The 15,923-nt window shown below is 42.8% G+C and overlaps 1 protein-coding gene across 5 annotated transcripts in view; it reads left to right on the top strand.

The window, feature by feature from the left end:
* LPIN1 (lipin 1) overlaps positions 1–15,923 on the top strand; it is a 173,813-nt gene that overhangs the window by 128,935 nt on the left and 28,955 nt on the right. For all 5 annotated transcript variants that reach the window (XM_066597150.1, XM_066597120.1, XM_066597130.1 and 2 more), the window contains exons 8-11: positions 1,410–1,503; positions 3,574–3,764; positions 9,716–9,809; positions 14,510–14,579. In XM_066597150.1, the coding sequence (XP_066453247.1) occupies positions 1,410–1,503; positions 3,574–3,764; positions 9,716–9,809; positions 14,510–14,579 (449 nt within the window). The remainder of the gene's footprint in view (positions 1–1,409; positions 1,504–3,573; positions 3,765–9,715; positions 9,810–14,509; positions 14,580–15,923) is intronic.

Below are 15,923 nucleotides of genomic sequence, written 5' to 3'. Positions count from 1 at the left end.
GCTAAAATCTGTACATCCTATTATTAGAATTGGGTTTATTGTCCATGTGGCTACAAAGCTACTGAGCTGCAGTCCAATATGCTGTAGAGGTGAAGATGGGAGTTGGTCGCTTGTATTAGCCCATGGACTGCTTGCAAAATGATTGGGCCAAATAGTCACTGTGCTGCAATAAATGGGTCATCTATATTGTGAGCGAAAGTCTTCTAGAACTGCTCTGAGTGGATTCTGAGCTGTGAACAACCCACTTAAGCGTTTTCTCATCAGAAAGGTCCCTGAGGTATTTCCCTGCAGCGGCCACTGCAGGAAAAATGTAGTATTACACAGCGGCCATTCAGATAAATGGTTGCCCATGCTACACAAGGATGGAGGATACCATCCACACCTGGCAAGTTTGGGCAGATGCCAGGGTCCACTGCGCTCCATCTATATAAAACTTAATTTCTTGCTGTGACCTAACATAGCAATGCTGCATGCATACGCAGCCCCGCTAATCCTTCTGTCGTTGGTACTTCAGAGCACTTTGCTATAAGAGACTAAGATGTGGAGGAGGAGCACCAGAAAAAGGCCGGATGTGCACGTAGGGCTAATATACGCAAGAAATGAAATTGTGCACGCTCTGGATGGAGTTTCAGTGGATGACAGTTGTGGGGTCAATAGACGGATCAGAATTATATTGTGGGAGGCCATAGAGGTGCTCAGTTATGTTATGGAGGGGGCCATAATTTGTGGGGGTAGTCACAGAGGGCAACAATTATTTTGTTGAGGAGGCCACAGTTACTTTGTGGGGAAGCACAGGGAGAACACACAAAACTCTGTGGTGAGCACAATACAAGGGCCCACTGGGACTTGATCACCCAAGGGCCTACATAATCCTGCAGCCAGCCCTGAAATGATTGCTCGAGTCCACCAGAATAGGAGCTGCTTGTACAGGGCAGCCCTCAGTTGTAGCTCATAGACGGGGCTACCAAGCAGGGGACCTCTTCTATGTAATCCATATGCCCTAACATCCCCTTTTCAATTCAGTTTATTAAAAACCAGTGAAGGTAAAAGGTCCAAAAAGCTTCAGCAGAAGCCAATCCCACATGGAACGAACTTTGAAGACAATTGCTTGTAACTGGGGTCTAGTTCCAAATAGATGAAGAATTCTTTTCTCTGGTGGGCCCAAAGAACCTCAATCCAACTCTATTGGGCCATGATGTAAATATTTATTTGCGCCTCCCAAACTACAACTTTCCATATAGTATTGGGTTACTCCTGAAGAAGCATTGAATCCACTCAGGCACTAGGGCCAATCTACATTCCCGATACCCTCGAGAAACAATATTCAAATGGTTGTCAGATGATGCAACTAGCTAGGTTAAGTAGAATGTAGAAGGATTGCTCTCTCATTTCCCATCTTGTGTTTACAGATAAGAGAAGCCGACATCTTGGGACAGATGGCGTCTATTTAGATGATATCGACTGCATGGATCCTGAAATTGCTGCTTTATATTTTCCAAAAAGGTTTGTAGCTTTATCTGTATTATGTTCCAACAAGGCTGCATCATCCTGAAGGATACATAAAACAAAATGGAAGTAACTTCCTGCCTTGTAGCCAAGTGAATACTTATCCCTTTAGGACTAGAACAACTTTTTATCTTTGTGCTCTGCATTTTAGTAGTCATAACTGTTTTATTTCCTTGTTTGATGTGGCTGTATGAGGCTTTGTTATTTGAGTTGTACTTTTATGTAGGTGCCTTTTTTTTTTGTACATGTACATTAGCGTTTAATTTTTATATTTCCCATTTTGGCAAGAAAAAGCTATTCTGCTGCTGGTTTTTATGTATTTTTTTACGCTATACGCCGCTCATTATAAATAAATGGGTTCTTACAGTCCTGATGATATGTATATATTTTAACCATTATTTTGCCTTGGGATATGTCATCAATAGTTGGTTGGCGGAGGCCCAGTGCTTGAGACCTTTTGCCAATCAGCGGTTTGTGTGCACAGTGCAATGGCCCAGGCAAAGTTCCCATTGAAATCACTTTTTGTTTATTTTTTAACTTTATGGCTTATATTCCTGTCAGTTATGTTTTAATTCCACATCTATACAGTATGACAGAACATTGGTCTACCTATTAATCCCTCTGTGGACCCTGGATTGCTTGCCCATTTTAGCTACGGGCCTTGATTGGGTTCTGTCAAAAATCTTCCCTTTGATGTAATCCAACCGGTTTCCCATTCAAGCTTTCACTGCGAATGCTGCTATGAAAGCCTAACTCTTTGTTCTCCAAACTTCTGTTCTTGCCTTTATTTGCTGATATTTATCGTCCTCAGCCATATTAGCTCTCATGGGACTCACTGGTCACCTAGAAGAAACCATCTCACTTAGACCTCCGACACACTAGTGAAAAAAAGTCTGACACATGGACAGTATAAGGACCCTTATGCAATTAGGCAGCACACACTACTGAGTTTTTTTGGGGCCGGTTTCCAACAGACATTGACTGCATGAAAAAACTCCTATGTATTGTCCGTATTTTGGCTGAGATTAGGACATGCAAAGGCATTTTAATATGCTGGCCATCCGTATATCAAACAGCACATAGACTGGCGTCCGAGTGGAGTTGCGCCCAAGCCTCTCGGGTACGCAAGAAGTATGTCAGTAGCCTTAGTCCATTTGTTAGATATTCACTAGAGATCTATAGTTCCTATATCACTATAGAAGCCTAACTCATCCCATTAAAATTAATAGGATCCATTGGATTCCAGTTCCTATTTTGTCCGGAGACGGAGCGCAGCAATTTATGCTATACTGCCTGTCAAATGCTTCAGAAACCCGTTGGAATAGAGGCTAAGCAAAGTTGCTGAAATCAATAGAGATGTTAAAATTTAAATTTCAATGTGAGCAAAACCTTCCTGCTATCGTTGCCTCTTGACGCCATTTTTACAGTCTCTACACTTTACGGGACGTGGGGGAATTGCGATATCAAAGGAGGAAAAAATGGCTGTTTTCTACTAGAGACTGCTGCATCCATAGGCTGTGTGATATTGACACTTAGCCATATCCACTTGAGTATGGGACCTTGGACAAAGTAGGCATTTTTCTAGAATAAAGCGGTAATGTACAAAATTTCTGATCTTCTACTACCCCTTAAAGGAGTGTTGCAACAGACTATACTGCCTAGTATGAGGGAGTCTCAGACACACCCCTTATCTCATCATTGGTTTGGACTGCATTGGAGGCATCCTCCTAACCCAATGTTGAGATTGGGTATATCTGAGACTAACTCAAACTAGGTGCTATAGAGATTATTAGGGCGACTATTGGCTTGTGTAAAGGTGCCTTAACATCACAGGTCACAGCACAAATAAACAAAAAATGGCCAAGGAGCAAAATCTGAGGAAAATATCTGACTTGCATATCAAGTTGGAACTTCTGACTGGAGGGTCACTTTAAGTGACTCTATATGTATGTTTACTGTTCCTCTGCCTTTTCCTTGGGCAGCAGTACATCACCTTGCACAAATCTACATATATAAGTACAGTTCTGTTCTTCTGTAGTCTTACTTTGTATAACACTTTGTTTCTAGTGGAGACTCTGCCAGCGCCTTGAAGACCACAGGAGAGAATGGGGCCCGTTCCGCTAACCAGTCACCCCAGTCTGTAGGCAGCTCTGGAGTTGACAGTGGTGTAGAGAGTATCTCTGATGGTTTACGGGATCTACCGTCCATTGCTATATCGCTGTGTGGAGGCCTCAGTGACAACAAAGAACTGACTAAAGGTATAATACTCCATGTATCCAAGACCCAAAACTTCCCAATGTGTTACGTTTGTAACGGTGGACTGTTCTGAAAGTGCTGTGGGTCTGATTGGTTTGCCAAGTCCTTGCAGCATTCCTCATTGGGGTGTTGTAACCACCTGACATAATAACCACGTGCGGCCGACGCCATGCATGCCTGCGGCTGACAATGGTTGCACTGCCTTGAGGACGTTATTGGCAAGAATGTGTGGCTATTGGTTATCGCAGGTAGGTGGGTTTTGTCAACATGCGATTTATCTCCTTGTGGGGTTGTATCCTAAACAAGTTTTAGTCTGCCATGAATATTTAGGGCACGATTACATGAGCACCACCACAACGCTTGTGATTTACAGGTAATTGCTTGGCTGAACCTGTGAGTCCATGTGCATCCCTGCAATTACTAAAGCAGCAAAGTTTAACTTGACTGTTGAAGTATTCAGGTAACTCTCTGTGCTACTGTCTATTTGCCCTTAGTATTGCTTTTCAGTGTTTTGTTGTGATAAGAAAACAATTGCTTTTCAGTGCCCGTTCATAGCATGTAATGTAAAATGATTCTTCCACGCTCACTTGCGATTTCCACTCGCGGAGGAAGAATTGAGGCATGTTCTATTTTGGTTCGGGACTCGTACAGACGGCTTCCATTGCCGTCAATGGAACCTGTCTGGCCCGCGGTGATTCCAAAATGTCAATTTCGAAATCGCTAGGGATCCGTGTCATCGACGGCGCGGCATTCTCTGCACTGCGCATGTGCGCTGGCCGGTACATCCGCAGCAGATAGAAGACAATCTGGACAGGTATACGGGGGGCCACCAGCCGGCACCGTGTTTGGTTCCGGTGCGGGATCCTGCATGCGGAATCCGACCCGGCCGTGTGCATTCGGCCTAAGATAACTTTCTGTGGCAAGCTATCAGTGTCAGGGTAAAGTTGGTAACATCCGTAACTGAACAATGCTTTTTTGAACTAGCTAAAGATGCGTCTGCCTGTTTAAACAGGCTGAACAAAAACAAGTGAGGATCTGCTTGTCTAAAAGGACCCTAACTGATGAGTGTAGGTAGGCATGTATTAAAATGGCTGTTCAGTTGCAAACTATTGATGGGCGTATTTTCAAGACAAGCCAGTAATAGTAGATTGGTGGGGCTCCACCGCGCAGGACCCCCCCACGATCAGCTGTTTGCCATGCTGTTGTCATCATGCACTGTGCTGCTTTCTGCAGGAAGTAGAGAGCTCCGTTCACACTGCAGTTGACCAGCTTGTTATAAAAGGCAAAGTTCCTGTTTACTTCAATGGCTATTGGCCTGCAATACCAAGCCTTGCCACTGCAGTTGAAACGGAGCTCTCTGCTTCCTGCAAACATCAGCTGGAAAATAGGTGACCAGTAGAGATTTTGGGCTGAGGAACCATGCTAATCCACTATTGATGCCCTATCCTGCAGACAGGCCCATTAATAGTTTGGAACTGGACAACCTCTTTAAATGGAAACTGCAGCAAGTATTTCATCGGTTTGCCTATTATGCTATAATTGGCCATTATTGTACAGGACTCCCGAGTTTTATTTTTCTATTGCTCTTTTTAGTGGTTTACGGATGCTCCCTTGTCTGATTCCATATCTATACCATGCTTCACTGTCTGTAGCAGCCTCATTTGTGGGTGCAGCTCGGTAGTAGTTGGGGAAGGTGTCAATCACCCTAGATTTCCCTCATTCAGTCTGATGCTTGTCCCTGTTCTGCTGCTGTCAGGTTTACTCTAGCTGCCGTTATTTGTTCTAGCCTGGAAGAGTTGCACATAAAATCATGTTCGCCTCTGGAAGAGAGCCAGCTGCATTTTTATTTTATTTTAGATTGCACAAACATAAAACGGCCCCTTGTATATATGCGATTTGTCATCCTGACCTCGAGGAAAAGCGGCTTCCAGAGAACAAAGAGAATAAAATGCCAGAGAAATGAACAACCTGTTCTACCGGAGAAATAAAACTAAGCATTCACTTAAAAAATTCAAGATGATCCGCAATTTAGAGGGAGCTGCCAATTCTAAAACACTTAGCATATATCCTATAAAGTAATCCTGGGATCCTGGATGGAATACATCTTACTTCAGACTTCTATTCCGGGTTTGCCTGTCTGTATTATAATGAACTGGACTATATAGTATTTATCTGTAGAACCTACATACTGTCTGCATTATTATACACCAGGCAAAACAGGATTGCCGGACTACATGTAGACTGAATTCCCCCACCGTTGCCCAACAAATAGGTTGGCTCCATATATGTTGCTATCACTTGTTTTACCACCATGCCTTCTGTGTATATTCCTACTTGATGCCATGTCAACCACCGTTTATACAACAATGATGGCCATTACTATAGCCAACACCTCATCGTATAGATATGTACACAAACGACGATTGGGTAGTAAAAAGGAGTATAGTATGAGTCAACCAATATACTTGCTCACAGGCGGTGGCAATAACTTTCTTCAACTAACCACCCCTCAAACGTTCATTGTCAGATAGATCCCCATTACCGAATTAAAACACCGGTATTTGTGTTTTGGATAGTTGATCGTGGGGGTCCGCCACTCTAGATTCCCACCAATCAGCTGATTGTTCAGCCCACTATCGGTGCAGTGGGTTGGACTCAGTCATAAGTGACCACAGCAGGAACTGTAATAGCCGGCTTCACTTCCAGATCCTCATTTTGGTCTAAGTTGGATGCCCGGTTCTGACAGCTATAGATACCAGAAGTGTAATAGGAGCGCTCCCTTTGATTTCAATGGGAGTAAATCTAGCTATTACACTTATGGTGCTGACCAGCAATGATGATGTCTGGCACGCTGTACTGACAGCCGACTTAACGATCAACTGATCGTCACAAGCACGGGCCCTCATCGATCTATTGATGGCCTATCTTCGGGATAGGTCATCAGTAGTTAAAGTTCTGGAATACCCCTTTAACATAAAGATAAAATATCTCTTGAGAAAGACCAATTATAGAAAAGAGTAAGGATGTTCTTGGAGCTACAAGCTCTGGCTCCCAAAATTATGTCTAATAAAGTAGATGATCTTTTACCCCCAGCCGACACCACCAGCTCATGCCGACTTCTAGTCACCAAAAATGGCTGCCTTACTTGTTGTTAACTCCTAGGGACTCGACCCTGTAAGAGCCACGAATTATCCCATGAATTAATGGGACCATACTATACACACAATGAATCCCTTCCCCCCAATTTACAGCCTACTTTGAGGTACTCCCACCCTGCCAATAACTACCATGACACCGTCCTCTGCCAAAAACACTACTCAGCATCTTTTTAACCACAATCCCAATTACTTCCGAGACGACTGCTGAAAAAACATGAAAATTAAAGTGGGACAAATGCAGGACTTCAGTCTCACAGTGCAGGAGTTTTTTTCCAGTTTCCTTAATCCCCACACTGTGCTTGTTGCTAAACTACAAACCTCATCATTTGGTCCTCCTCCCACGAGGCAAGTACATTGAAAACCTTTTTATTGTACAACTTGGCTCGTAGAAAGTTTTTTTACTTTGAGCCCCTTTAATGTGTTCTGAGTGTGACGGTGGAGATGCAGCCGCCTTCTTTAAAAGCTATGGACATGTAGTTGTATGGCAAGTCCTTCCACAGGCTGCGGTAGAACAAGTAGGCAAAAGATTGTCTAATGGCATTGTGGCTAGGTAGTCCTTCTAGAGCCTATTCCACCCCACAGCTTCAGGGTTAGACCACCCTGAGACCCATTATCTTTCCATGAAGTGGAATACTTTCTGCATGATTGACAGCTCTTAAGTGATGTCAGCACCAGGGAGCAGTGATGTCATCAGTCCCAGCATTGAGGGGCTCAGGTCACTATCAGTCATCTTAATCCGTGAGCAGTAATAATTTGAAACGTAGGAACTTTCTGCTGCTCAGTGTTTTTCCCACAAATGTATGACTTAAATATTTATGCTGAATTGTTCCTGGATCTTCCAGTATGCTCTACAAATTTCATTAAAACATCCTCTGTAGGAATAAAGCAAACAGCTCCGCAGCCAGAGGCTCGTGTGCCATCTGTTTGTATTCGCTATATCTGTTTTAATAATGCAGACTCGATGCTGTAACGGAGCGATGCAGGATTTATGGACTTTTTGTTCTTGTTGACACCTGCTATAGATTTATATAGAAGATTGTGCCCAGCTGAACCAAAAAATATTCCCGTATTGGCACCAGCAATGTTTTTTTAATGATTTTTAATATAAATATTCACTCCTATATCACAATTTTGCTTTTAAACCCAAAAAATTCTATGCAGATTCATTTCAGAATAGGGGCCTGAGGTGCAGTTATTCTGATCCATCAAATGCACTGCTAACTTTCACACTGTCTTCAGTCACCACTAGGGGGAGCAGAGGAGCTTACTGCATACAGATTTTATACTTTTTTCATAAATCGATAGTACAAGTGAATATGGGCCACATTCACACCAGCATTTGGGTTTCCATTTGGTATTTAACTTTCCTGCTCTATAATGGGAGCAGGAAAATGGAATCCCTGCCTGAAAGGATCTGTGCTATGACAGACTCAAATGGCAACAAATGGACCCCATTGACTATAAAGGGGTCCGTTCAGCTTCTGTTGTGCTGTCCGGTATTTTCCCAGATGAAGTAGCACAACATGCTGCGCTATTCTGTCTGGGACTTCATGCCAGATCTGTGTTGGTGGATCTGAACTCAGCCTCTGATACAGATATGAATGTGATTTTGGAGAACAATGTTCCTTTCTCCATTTAGACCCTCCTCTTCCTCCTCCTCCTTACCCAGAGATTACTCTCTCTGCACATACTGATAAGATCAATACACAAAAAGCCGTATGCAGACAGATCATATTACAGCTGCAGAAGTCTATGGCTCCTTTTGTGCAGGTCACACAAGCAGATAAATATTTTTCATTTTGTTCGCTCATTTAGTTCTTCATTCTCTGTACTAGGGGAACTGTACTTGGTGCCCATATACTGTAATAGTGCCACCCATTTGTGCCCCACATAGTATAGTATCCTATTTTGTTCCCCACAATGTGCCCACACAGTAATATCTTCCGCATTGTGCTCGCCACAAAATCATAATGCCTTCCCAGTGCCTCACAGTTACTGTGCCCTCCAAAGTAATAGTGCCCCTTTTGTGCCCCCACAAGGTGAACTCTTAATGCTCCCTCGAGTAATAATGCCCTCACAAGCAAATAACAGTACCTTTTGGTGCCCCCACAATATATAGTGTCACGTAAGTGACTCAGAAAATAGTACCCCCTTTCATCCCCAAAAGAGTGTCTGTTCATGTCCCCTCCACTCCAGCGAATCAGAGTGGAGTGGGAGGAGACAGGGCCATGGAGGATTCTTGAAGATGCATATACACAAGCCACTATGGCTGGGAAGTAGGTATCCTAGTAAAGAAAATACTGTTCCCTGGCTTGGAGGCTCAGTCGCAATTGCAATCCCCAATAGTTATATGACTGAAGGGTATATTCACAGAGTAGTTTAAAGAGGCGGAAAAATCAGATGCAGAATTCATGTGTAAAAGTGTGCAAAATTTTCACATACTTTTTAAATTTACATGGATTTTGTAAATTTTGATCTTTATTTGACACAGATTGGCTTTAATGGAAAAATTTGGTGCAAAGTCCATGTCAAGCACAGACAAGTCGCATTTTTTTTTTCTTTTTTGCAACATGGATGTAAAAGTACAGTAGCTGTCTACCATTGTCGTTCCTATTGACACTCATGGGGCTACTTTCTCAGTCACTTAGGAGGCCTGTCTCTCTATAGCCACGGTGCAAAAACCCTGTTACTGTGCAGACAGATGCTTATTTAAGTCTATGCCCTATAAAATGCCCACGTTTTCCGTTTTATATGTCTGTAGACATGCTTTGAATTTCTATACTTTGTCTCTGCAGAGCAGTTTATAGAACAAGTGGTCACGTATCAGCAGTTCGTGGATAATCCGGCAATCATTGATGATCCAAACCTGGTTGTAAAAATTGGAAATAAGTAAGTATTGCTCATGTGATGACTTAATATCATACGTTGTATATACTACTAAAGACGCTGCTTCTTTTCTGACCCTTCTGTATGACCTGGATTAAATAGCCACTAACAAGCCACGGCTCTGGTGTACCTGGCCCGTCCATTATTTATCAACTGGCCGCTTGTAGTACTACAAGAATAGAAAGTTGAACCCTAGATACAATCGTTACAAGTCCGTCTGCTCTGTCATCCTTGAACGCCCTTGCTTGGCTGTAACAGAAATTGAGGGCAAAAAAATAAAAGCGGCAGAGGGGAAACTGCTTGGCATTCTACAGCCAGGCCTGCTATATACCCATGAACCGTGACCAAAATAAACCATTGTCATGCTTCTAGTATAGAATAAATAGAAGCTCTGTGGTTGCTGTGGAAACAGTACCTTTATGCTGGAGTGATGCGCAGAGATTTTCTAAAGCCGCTGATGTAAGTCATTGGAACAGCTGGTTTTATACGAGTATGGCTTAAAGGAAAGGAGAAGTATAGTGCAGTAAATTGCTAATAGGTGTTTAAAATTTGACCACTGCCGCAAGACGTAGATTTCTGTAGAAGGCTATATGTCCACTAGAGGGAGCTCAGGAGATTATTGCATACACTGAACTTAATGATAACACAGTATGTAATAAGCTCTCTCTAGTGGTGGCTGCAGGAAGTCTGCAAATTTGTTAGAGGGTCTGTCAAGCCATTGTCACTATTAACATAATTGGAGCACTGGATGGTTATGTAAAACACATTTCAAATAATACTTCAGTTCTAATTAGAGAGAAAATGTTGAATATTCCAATATGTAAAGGATGCTGCATGTGCCTAGGGGACGGTCCCACTAACGGCACGTCGTCAGGTAGTATCCCTGCCCCACTCTTCCTCCTTTGTATTCATTGACAATTCCTTTTGTTGATGTCACTCTCTCCTACTCTGAAGTCTTGCACCTGCACAGCTCCAGGCCTGGTCTTTCTATAAATCTTCCTCTTCTGGGTGTACAACATATGTATGGGGCTGTGCTCACAGATAGGAGGTGTACGGCACATGTGCCCTGCCACAACCACATGGCACATGTGCAATATTTTGTCACAGGATAGGGTGATGTTGGACAGCAAAGGACCTGTCAATCAAAATCAGGGTCTAAACGTGGGGCAGTGATTAATGATTGGGTCCGCCCACTTGGAAGGGAGGAGTCTGATATGTATATAATTGCTTATTACTCTTGCGGACCTGAAGAAAAGCTGCAAAAAGTTTGGCTCCCCAGCTTTTGTTTTTTACAAGATGGCACAGAAAATTGCTGCTCTGTACTGAAGAAATAGAACTCTTTAGCCGCATCAACATGGAAAAACATTCTAAATTATTTATGCCACCAGTTTCTTCGACGGAATTCTAAATGTTAGGTACACCGTAAGCCCTATTTATGTAAAGGCGTAGACCCGCTTACATACAGCAATGCACCAAGTATAGCTTTGCAGAAGAGTTCTTACTTTTTTGTTATAATTTATTCGCCACTTGATTATAGATATTAGCAGTCATCAGTTTCCATAGAAACTGTATAAAAAATGCTGAGTTAGAACTGTCGATGCTTGTAAAAAATTTGATGCTAAAAAGTCTCATTTGACTTTTCCATCTCGGCTGTCTGCGTTGTTTGCATATATGTAAAGTAGCAATGAATAATTCATAGGACAGAGCGTTTTTATTGTCATTTACTCTGCTGAGGAAAGCGATGCAGAACTACTTGACGTGACCCTTTAAAACTTTTTTTTTTTAGGGTAATTCTAGCAAAGTGTTTTTTTTTTGTTTTTTTTTCTTCGCTTCTCCATTATTTAACCCTCGGTATTCACTGAGGGGTCAGAAAAAATCCCAAGTTATAATTTGTGATTAAATGTGTTGGGCCAGGACCACATCTATTTATGACTTTACCAGGTACCTAGGGTCTTGTAAGATACTATCATTGTACTGTTTCTAGGTTACTTTGTTTTTATAGAAGTGGGTAATACCTCTTCAGGGGTTATGATTGACCCCAATTTGGTAGAATGTTGTGGGGTCAAATAGAACGCCATCTTTAACTTGGTGCAATATTGCTGTTAAGTAGCAGCCTGAAGTAGATATTACTTTCGAGTTCAAAGCCAAAAGATCAAGACTAGAGATGAGCGAGCACGCTCGGATAAGTCAGTTACTTGAGCGAGCCTCGCTCTTCTCGAGTAACTGAATTCTTGTCCGAGCGTGCTCGTGGGGGTGAACGGGGGGGAGGGAGATCTCTCTCACTCTCGCCCCCCCGAGCACGCTCAGACAAGAATTCAGTTACTCGAGAAGAGCGAGGCTCGCTCGAGTAACTGACCCATCTGAGTGTGCTCGCTCATCTCTAATCAAAACCTATTGATGAATCCAATCACAATATGACTCCTTTTTTTACATGCATGCTTAACAAAGTAAGGCTGTGGTCTTGTTTAGTTCTCTGCATCATAACGATGAACTAAAAAGGTCATCTAAGAAAACCAATACTATTCACTACATTAGCAGCACCAAAGGTGGAGTAGATGCATGGTGTGCCAGATACACAAGGGGGAACCTGAAGAAGGACTTTTCCCCCCCCTATTCTTTTGCATTCTCAATGGTGCAATGGTCAATACCTATTTGGTTTATTTGTTGAACAATCAGCAAAGGGACAGAAGCTTCAAAATAAAAGGGAATAAAGTCCTACAGTCACTTGCTCAAGAACTTGCGCCAGGAGGGATCTGAAGACATGAGAACCCTAGAGTGACAAGATGAGTGAAGTCGATGCTAAGTCTGTGTGTCTTTGTGGAAGACACTCAACCTTGTACTGTATCCAAACTGACTTTTAAAAAAAAATCCAGAAGCTGCCCAAGAAACTGAGCAAGTGTTAGAGGGTCCATGTTAGGGCATTGGTGAACATTCACGGACCAGAGGGATTATTTATTTGCAGAAGCGAACAGATGGGTGAGCATCTATTCGCATGAGCGAATGTTTTGACACTAAAAATGAAACTCCGCTCCCGGAACAAGTAGAGACTTCCTGATACAGGGAAGCCCCTGATACAAGGGGCTCTGTGCTTGTTATAGAAGGGCAGCCTGTGAATTTTGAGTGAGGTGCTTGATGCTGCCAGAAATTAGCTGAGTGCAGAAAGCATCTCTGAGAGAGCAAGGGTGCAGGGATTACAGCCAGAAGGACTGCTGTGTAGACTGCTGCAAAGAGTGACACACCGTCTTACAGTTACCCCTAACATACATCCAAGGGCGCTTCATATATGTTACCATACCAAATACGCTGGAACTACGTAAGTGAGGTATGTCCTCAGTAAAATCCCGACATGTGCACATGCTTAGAGACTTATATGCAGGCCTGATAGGTGTGGTACTCTACCATGTAAGAGATAGAAAAGTTACTGGAGCCATGATCTTATTGGAACTTTGTTTCAAGAGTATGCATCAGCAAGTTGCTGACAAATCCTCAGATTGCAGTAAACCACAATTTTCATGGTTAATACACTCCGTGACAATATTATCCAATTTTCTTGTTGAGCCAAAACTAGAAAGTTGGGCAGCAGACGGGTGCAAGTAACATCATCTTCTTCATTATGTTCACATAATGACAACATTTCGGCTGTAATACACAGCCTTTGTCAAGTCTTGTTGAAGTCTGCTATTTCATCTCGCATGTACTAAAGGCGTTCCTGTTTTCTATTAGAGATAGTTTGGTTATCAGACGTTTTCATAGAAGCCGCAAATATCTTTTAGGCTGGGGTCACACGGGGCGGATTCCCGCTGGAAATCCCGCGGTTTGGCCGCAGCAAAAAACGTGAGATTTCCGCCGGGAGAACCGCCGCGGTGGCTTTGAAGCGGCCCGGCCGCTCGCTCTTCCGCTGCAGCCGGCGCTCCCATAGAGGAGAGCGCGGTCGCAGTGGAAAGAAAAAATAAATAGACATGCTGCTGTCGCCGCAGCCGCAGTTTCTGCCTGATCTACCGCAGCGGATTGGCTGTCCCGTGTGGATGAGATTTCTGAGAAATCTCGTCCACATGGCTGGCCAATCCCGAGATTAGCGGCCGCAGGCGGACTTGCCGCGGCGAAATTCCGTGGCAAATCCGCCCCGTGTGAACCCAGCCTTACTGTGGCTAAAAGCTTACATCACTATTTAATTCTTCAAGTTCAACTGTTATAATGAAAAATGATATTTTTTTAAGTCTGGTGTCTACCTTGTATCCTGCACTCTGTCGCCTATCACCTATCGAAACACAAGAGCCAACATGCAAGAAATACAGGAGATGGACCCTTTAAAAATGGAAGGACCCAAAAATCAAGCAACCATGCGACAAGTGCAAAATGCACTCAAAATTGCATTCATGTGTAAAAAATGCTCACCTGATCTTACGTCCAAAGATGGCGATTTGAGGTGCTAAAATGGCGCTCCTTTCTCGTGGATTAAAAATTATAATGACCTGCAAAAATAAGTTTTTAAATAAAAACTGCAATTTCATAAAACAAGGTCTTAAATAAAAACTGTAAATGGGGCCAATAATGACCCCACCGTTACTCCTACATTACAGTACGTCCTAGTAAATGCCAAGTGTTAAATAATATATTGTTTTTACCTCCTACTGCATTGAAGATCTTGATATTTCATTCATTGTAGTTCTCGGAGTTGTTTAACCCTGTGACTTCCTTCTCAGGTACTACAATTGGCCAACAGCTGCCCCCCTTCTCCTGGCCATGCAAGCTTTCCAGAAACCGTTGCCTAAGGTAGGCATAAGGGCAACAACAGCTCTGAACTATTCTGTGTGGGTGATGGCTCCGTTGTGTCCTGCCACTGGTTACGCTTCCTTTTTTGTCTTAATGGTGCCCACTAGCATTCTGTCATAACTAAGGGCCGTCTTACATGGAACGAGTATGGTTCAAAAAAATTGTTGGATTGTTCGAATTTCAGCGATATTGTTCAGTGTAAACACTGTCAATGAATGAAAGACTAATGGCGATCATCGTTCAGTCATACACAAGTCATTCCATGCAAAGAGCAATAGCTCAGTCGTTCACATTTACTGGTACAGTGCCCCGAACGACCAACTATCGAGAGAACGAGCGAATGACAAAAAAATTACCGATTTTCTACATGTGTAAACTGATTGAGTTTTAAAGCAAATTACTGTCATTGTTCATTTGCTCTAACGATTTCTCGCTCCATGTAAAAGGACCCTAACATGTTGCTTTATGTTAGTGTTGGAAAACACTGCTGCTAGATTGCTTTGCTGTTCTGTGGTTTTTCTTTCTTAAAGGGACCCACCAATTAGGAGCTCAGAATTGATATGCAAGTCAGAACTTACAACTTCTGCTTATTTTTCATTGACGCTTGCTGCTTTTTAACTCCCCTCTGTTAGGACAGAATTGTGATTTGTGACTATAGTTTAACTACAGTGCCTAATCTGAAGCAGTCTGAGGCACACCCCTTTTACTGCCTCTTCTTCAGCCTGAGCCAAGGGTATGTTCCAGACTACCTCAAACTTGACAATGTAGCTAAGCTATAGTCACAGATCCCAGCTTTGTTCTAATAGAGATGAGCTTAAAAGCAGCAAAGGCACAAGATCTGAGGTAAAAAGTAAGTAGTTTATCATCCCCTGTAAGTGCTGACAATATATCAATTTTGAGTCCCTGACTAGAGGGTCACTTTAAGGGGGAAAAATTGTAATAAATCTCTGATAATGATACGTGAGAGGGGCTCTTTAACATTCATTATATGGGAGGAAATAACTGGTTAATCAGTGAAAAGTCAACCCTAAATGCACTGTCAGGGAATTTAGGAACACGACGCTGGGATAATGCAACACAAGCGTGCCTGTATGATGTCCAAAAAATGACCAACAAATAAAAATCAGGTAGCACACAGACACCGTCCTCGTTCACAAGACCTTATAACATTCCATGCCCTATTCTCATCCATGAAAGTGGACCAGAATAAGACGTACTATGATTTCTATATGAAATATCACGTCTGAATGCCCTCTTTGGCCATTATGGGTCCATTGTAAACACGGATGGCACACAGACCAAATAGACGGTCATATAAATAAGCCCTAAAGATTTTTGGGGCCC

This window comes from Eleutherodactylus coqui, chromosome 1, assembly GCF_035609145.1.
Source record: "Eleutherodactylus coqui strain aEleCoq1 chromosome 1, aEleCoq1.hap1, whole genome shotgun sequence".
Classification (NCBI taxonomy): Eukaryota; Metazoa; Chordata; class Amphibia; order Anura; family Eleutherodactylidae; genus Eleutherodactylus; species Eleutherodactylus coqui.
This window is presented reverse-complemented; position numbering and strand designations above follow the sequence as displayed.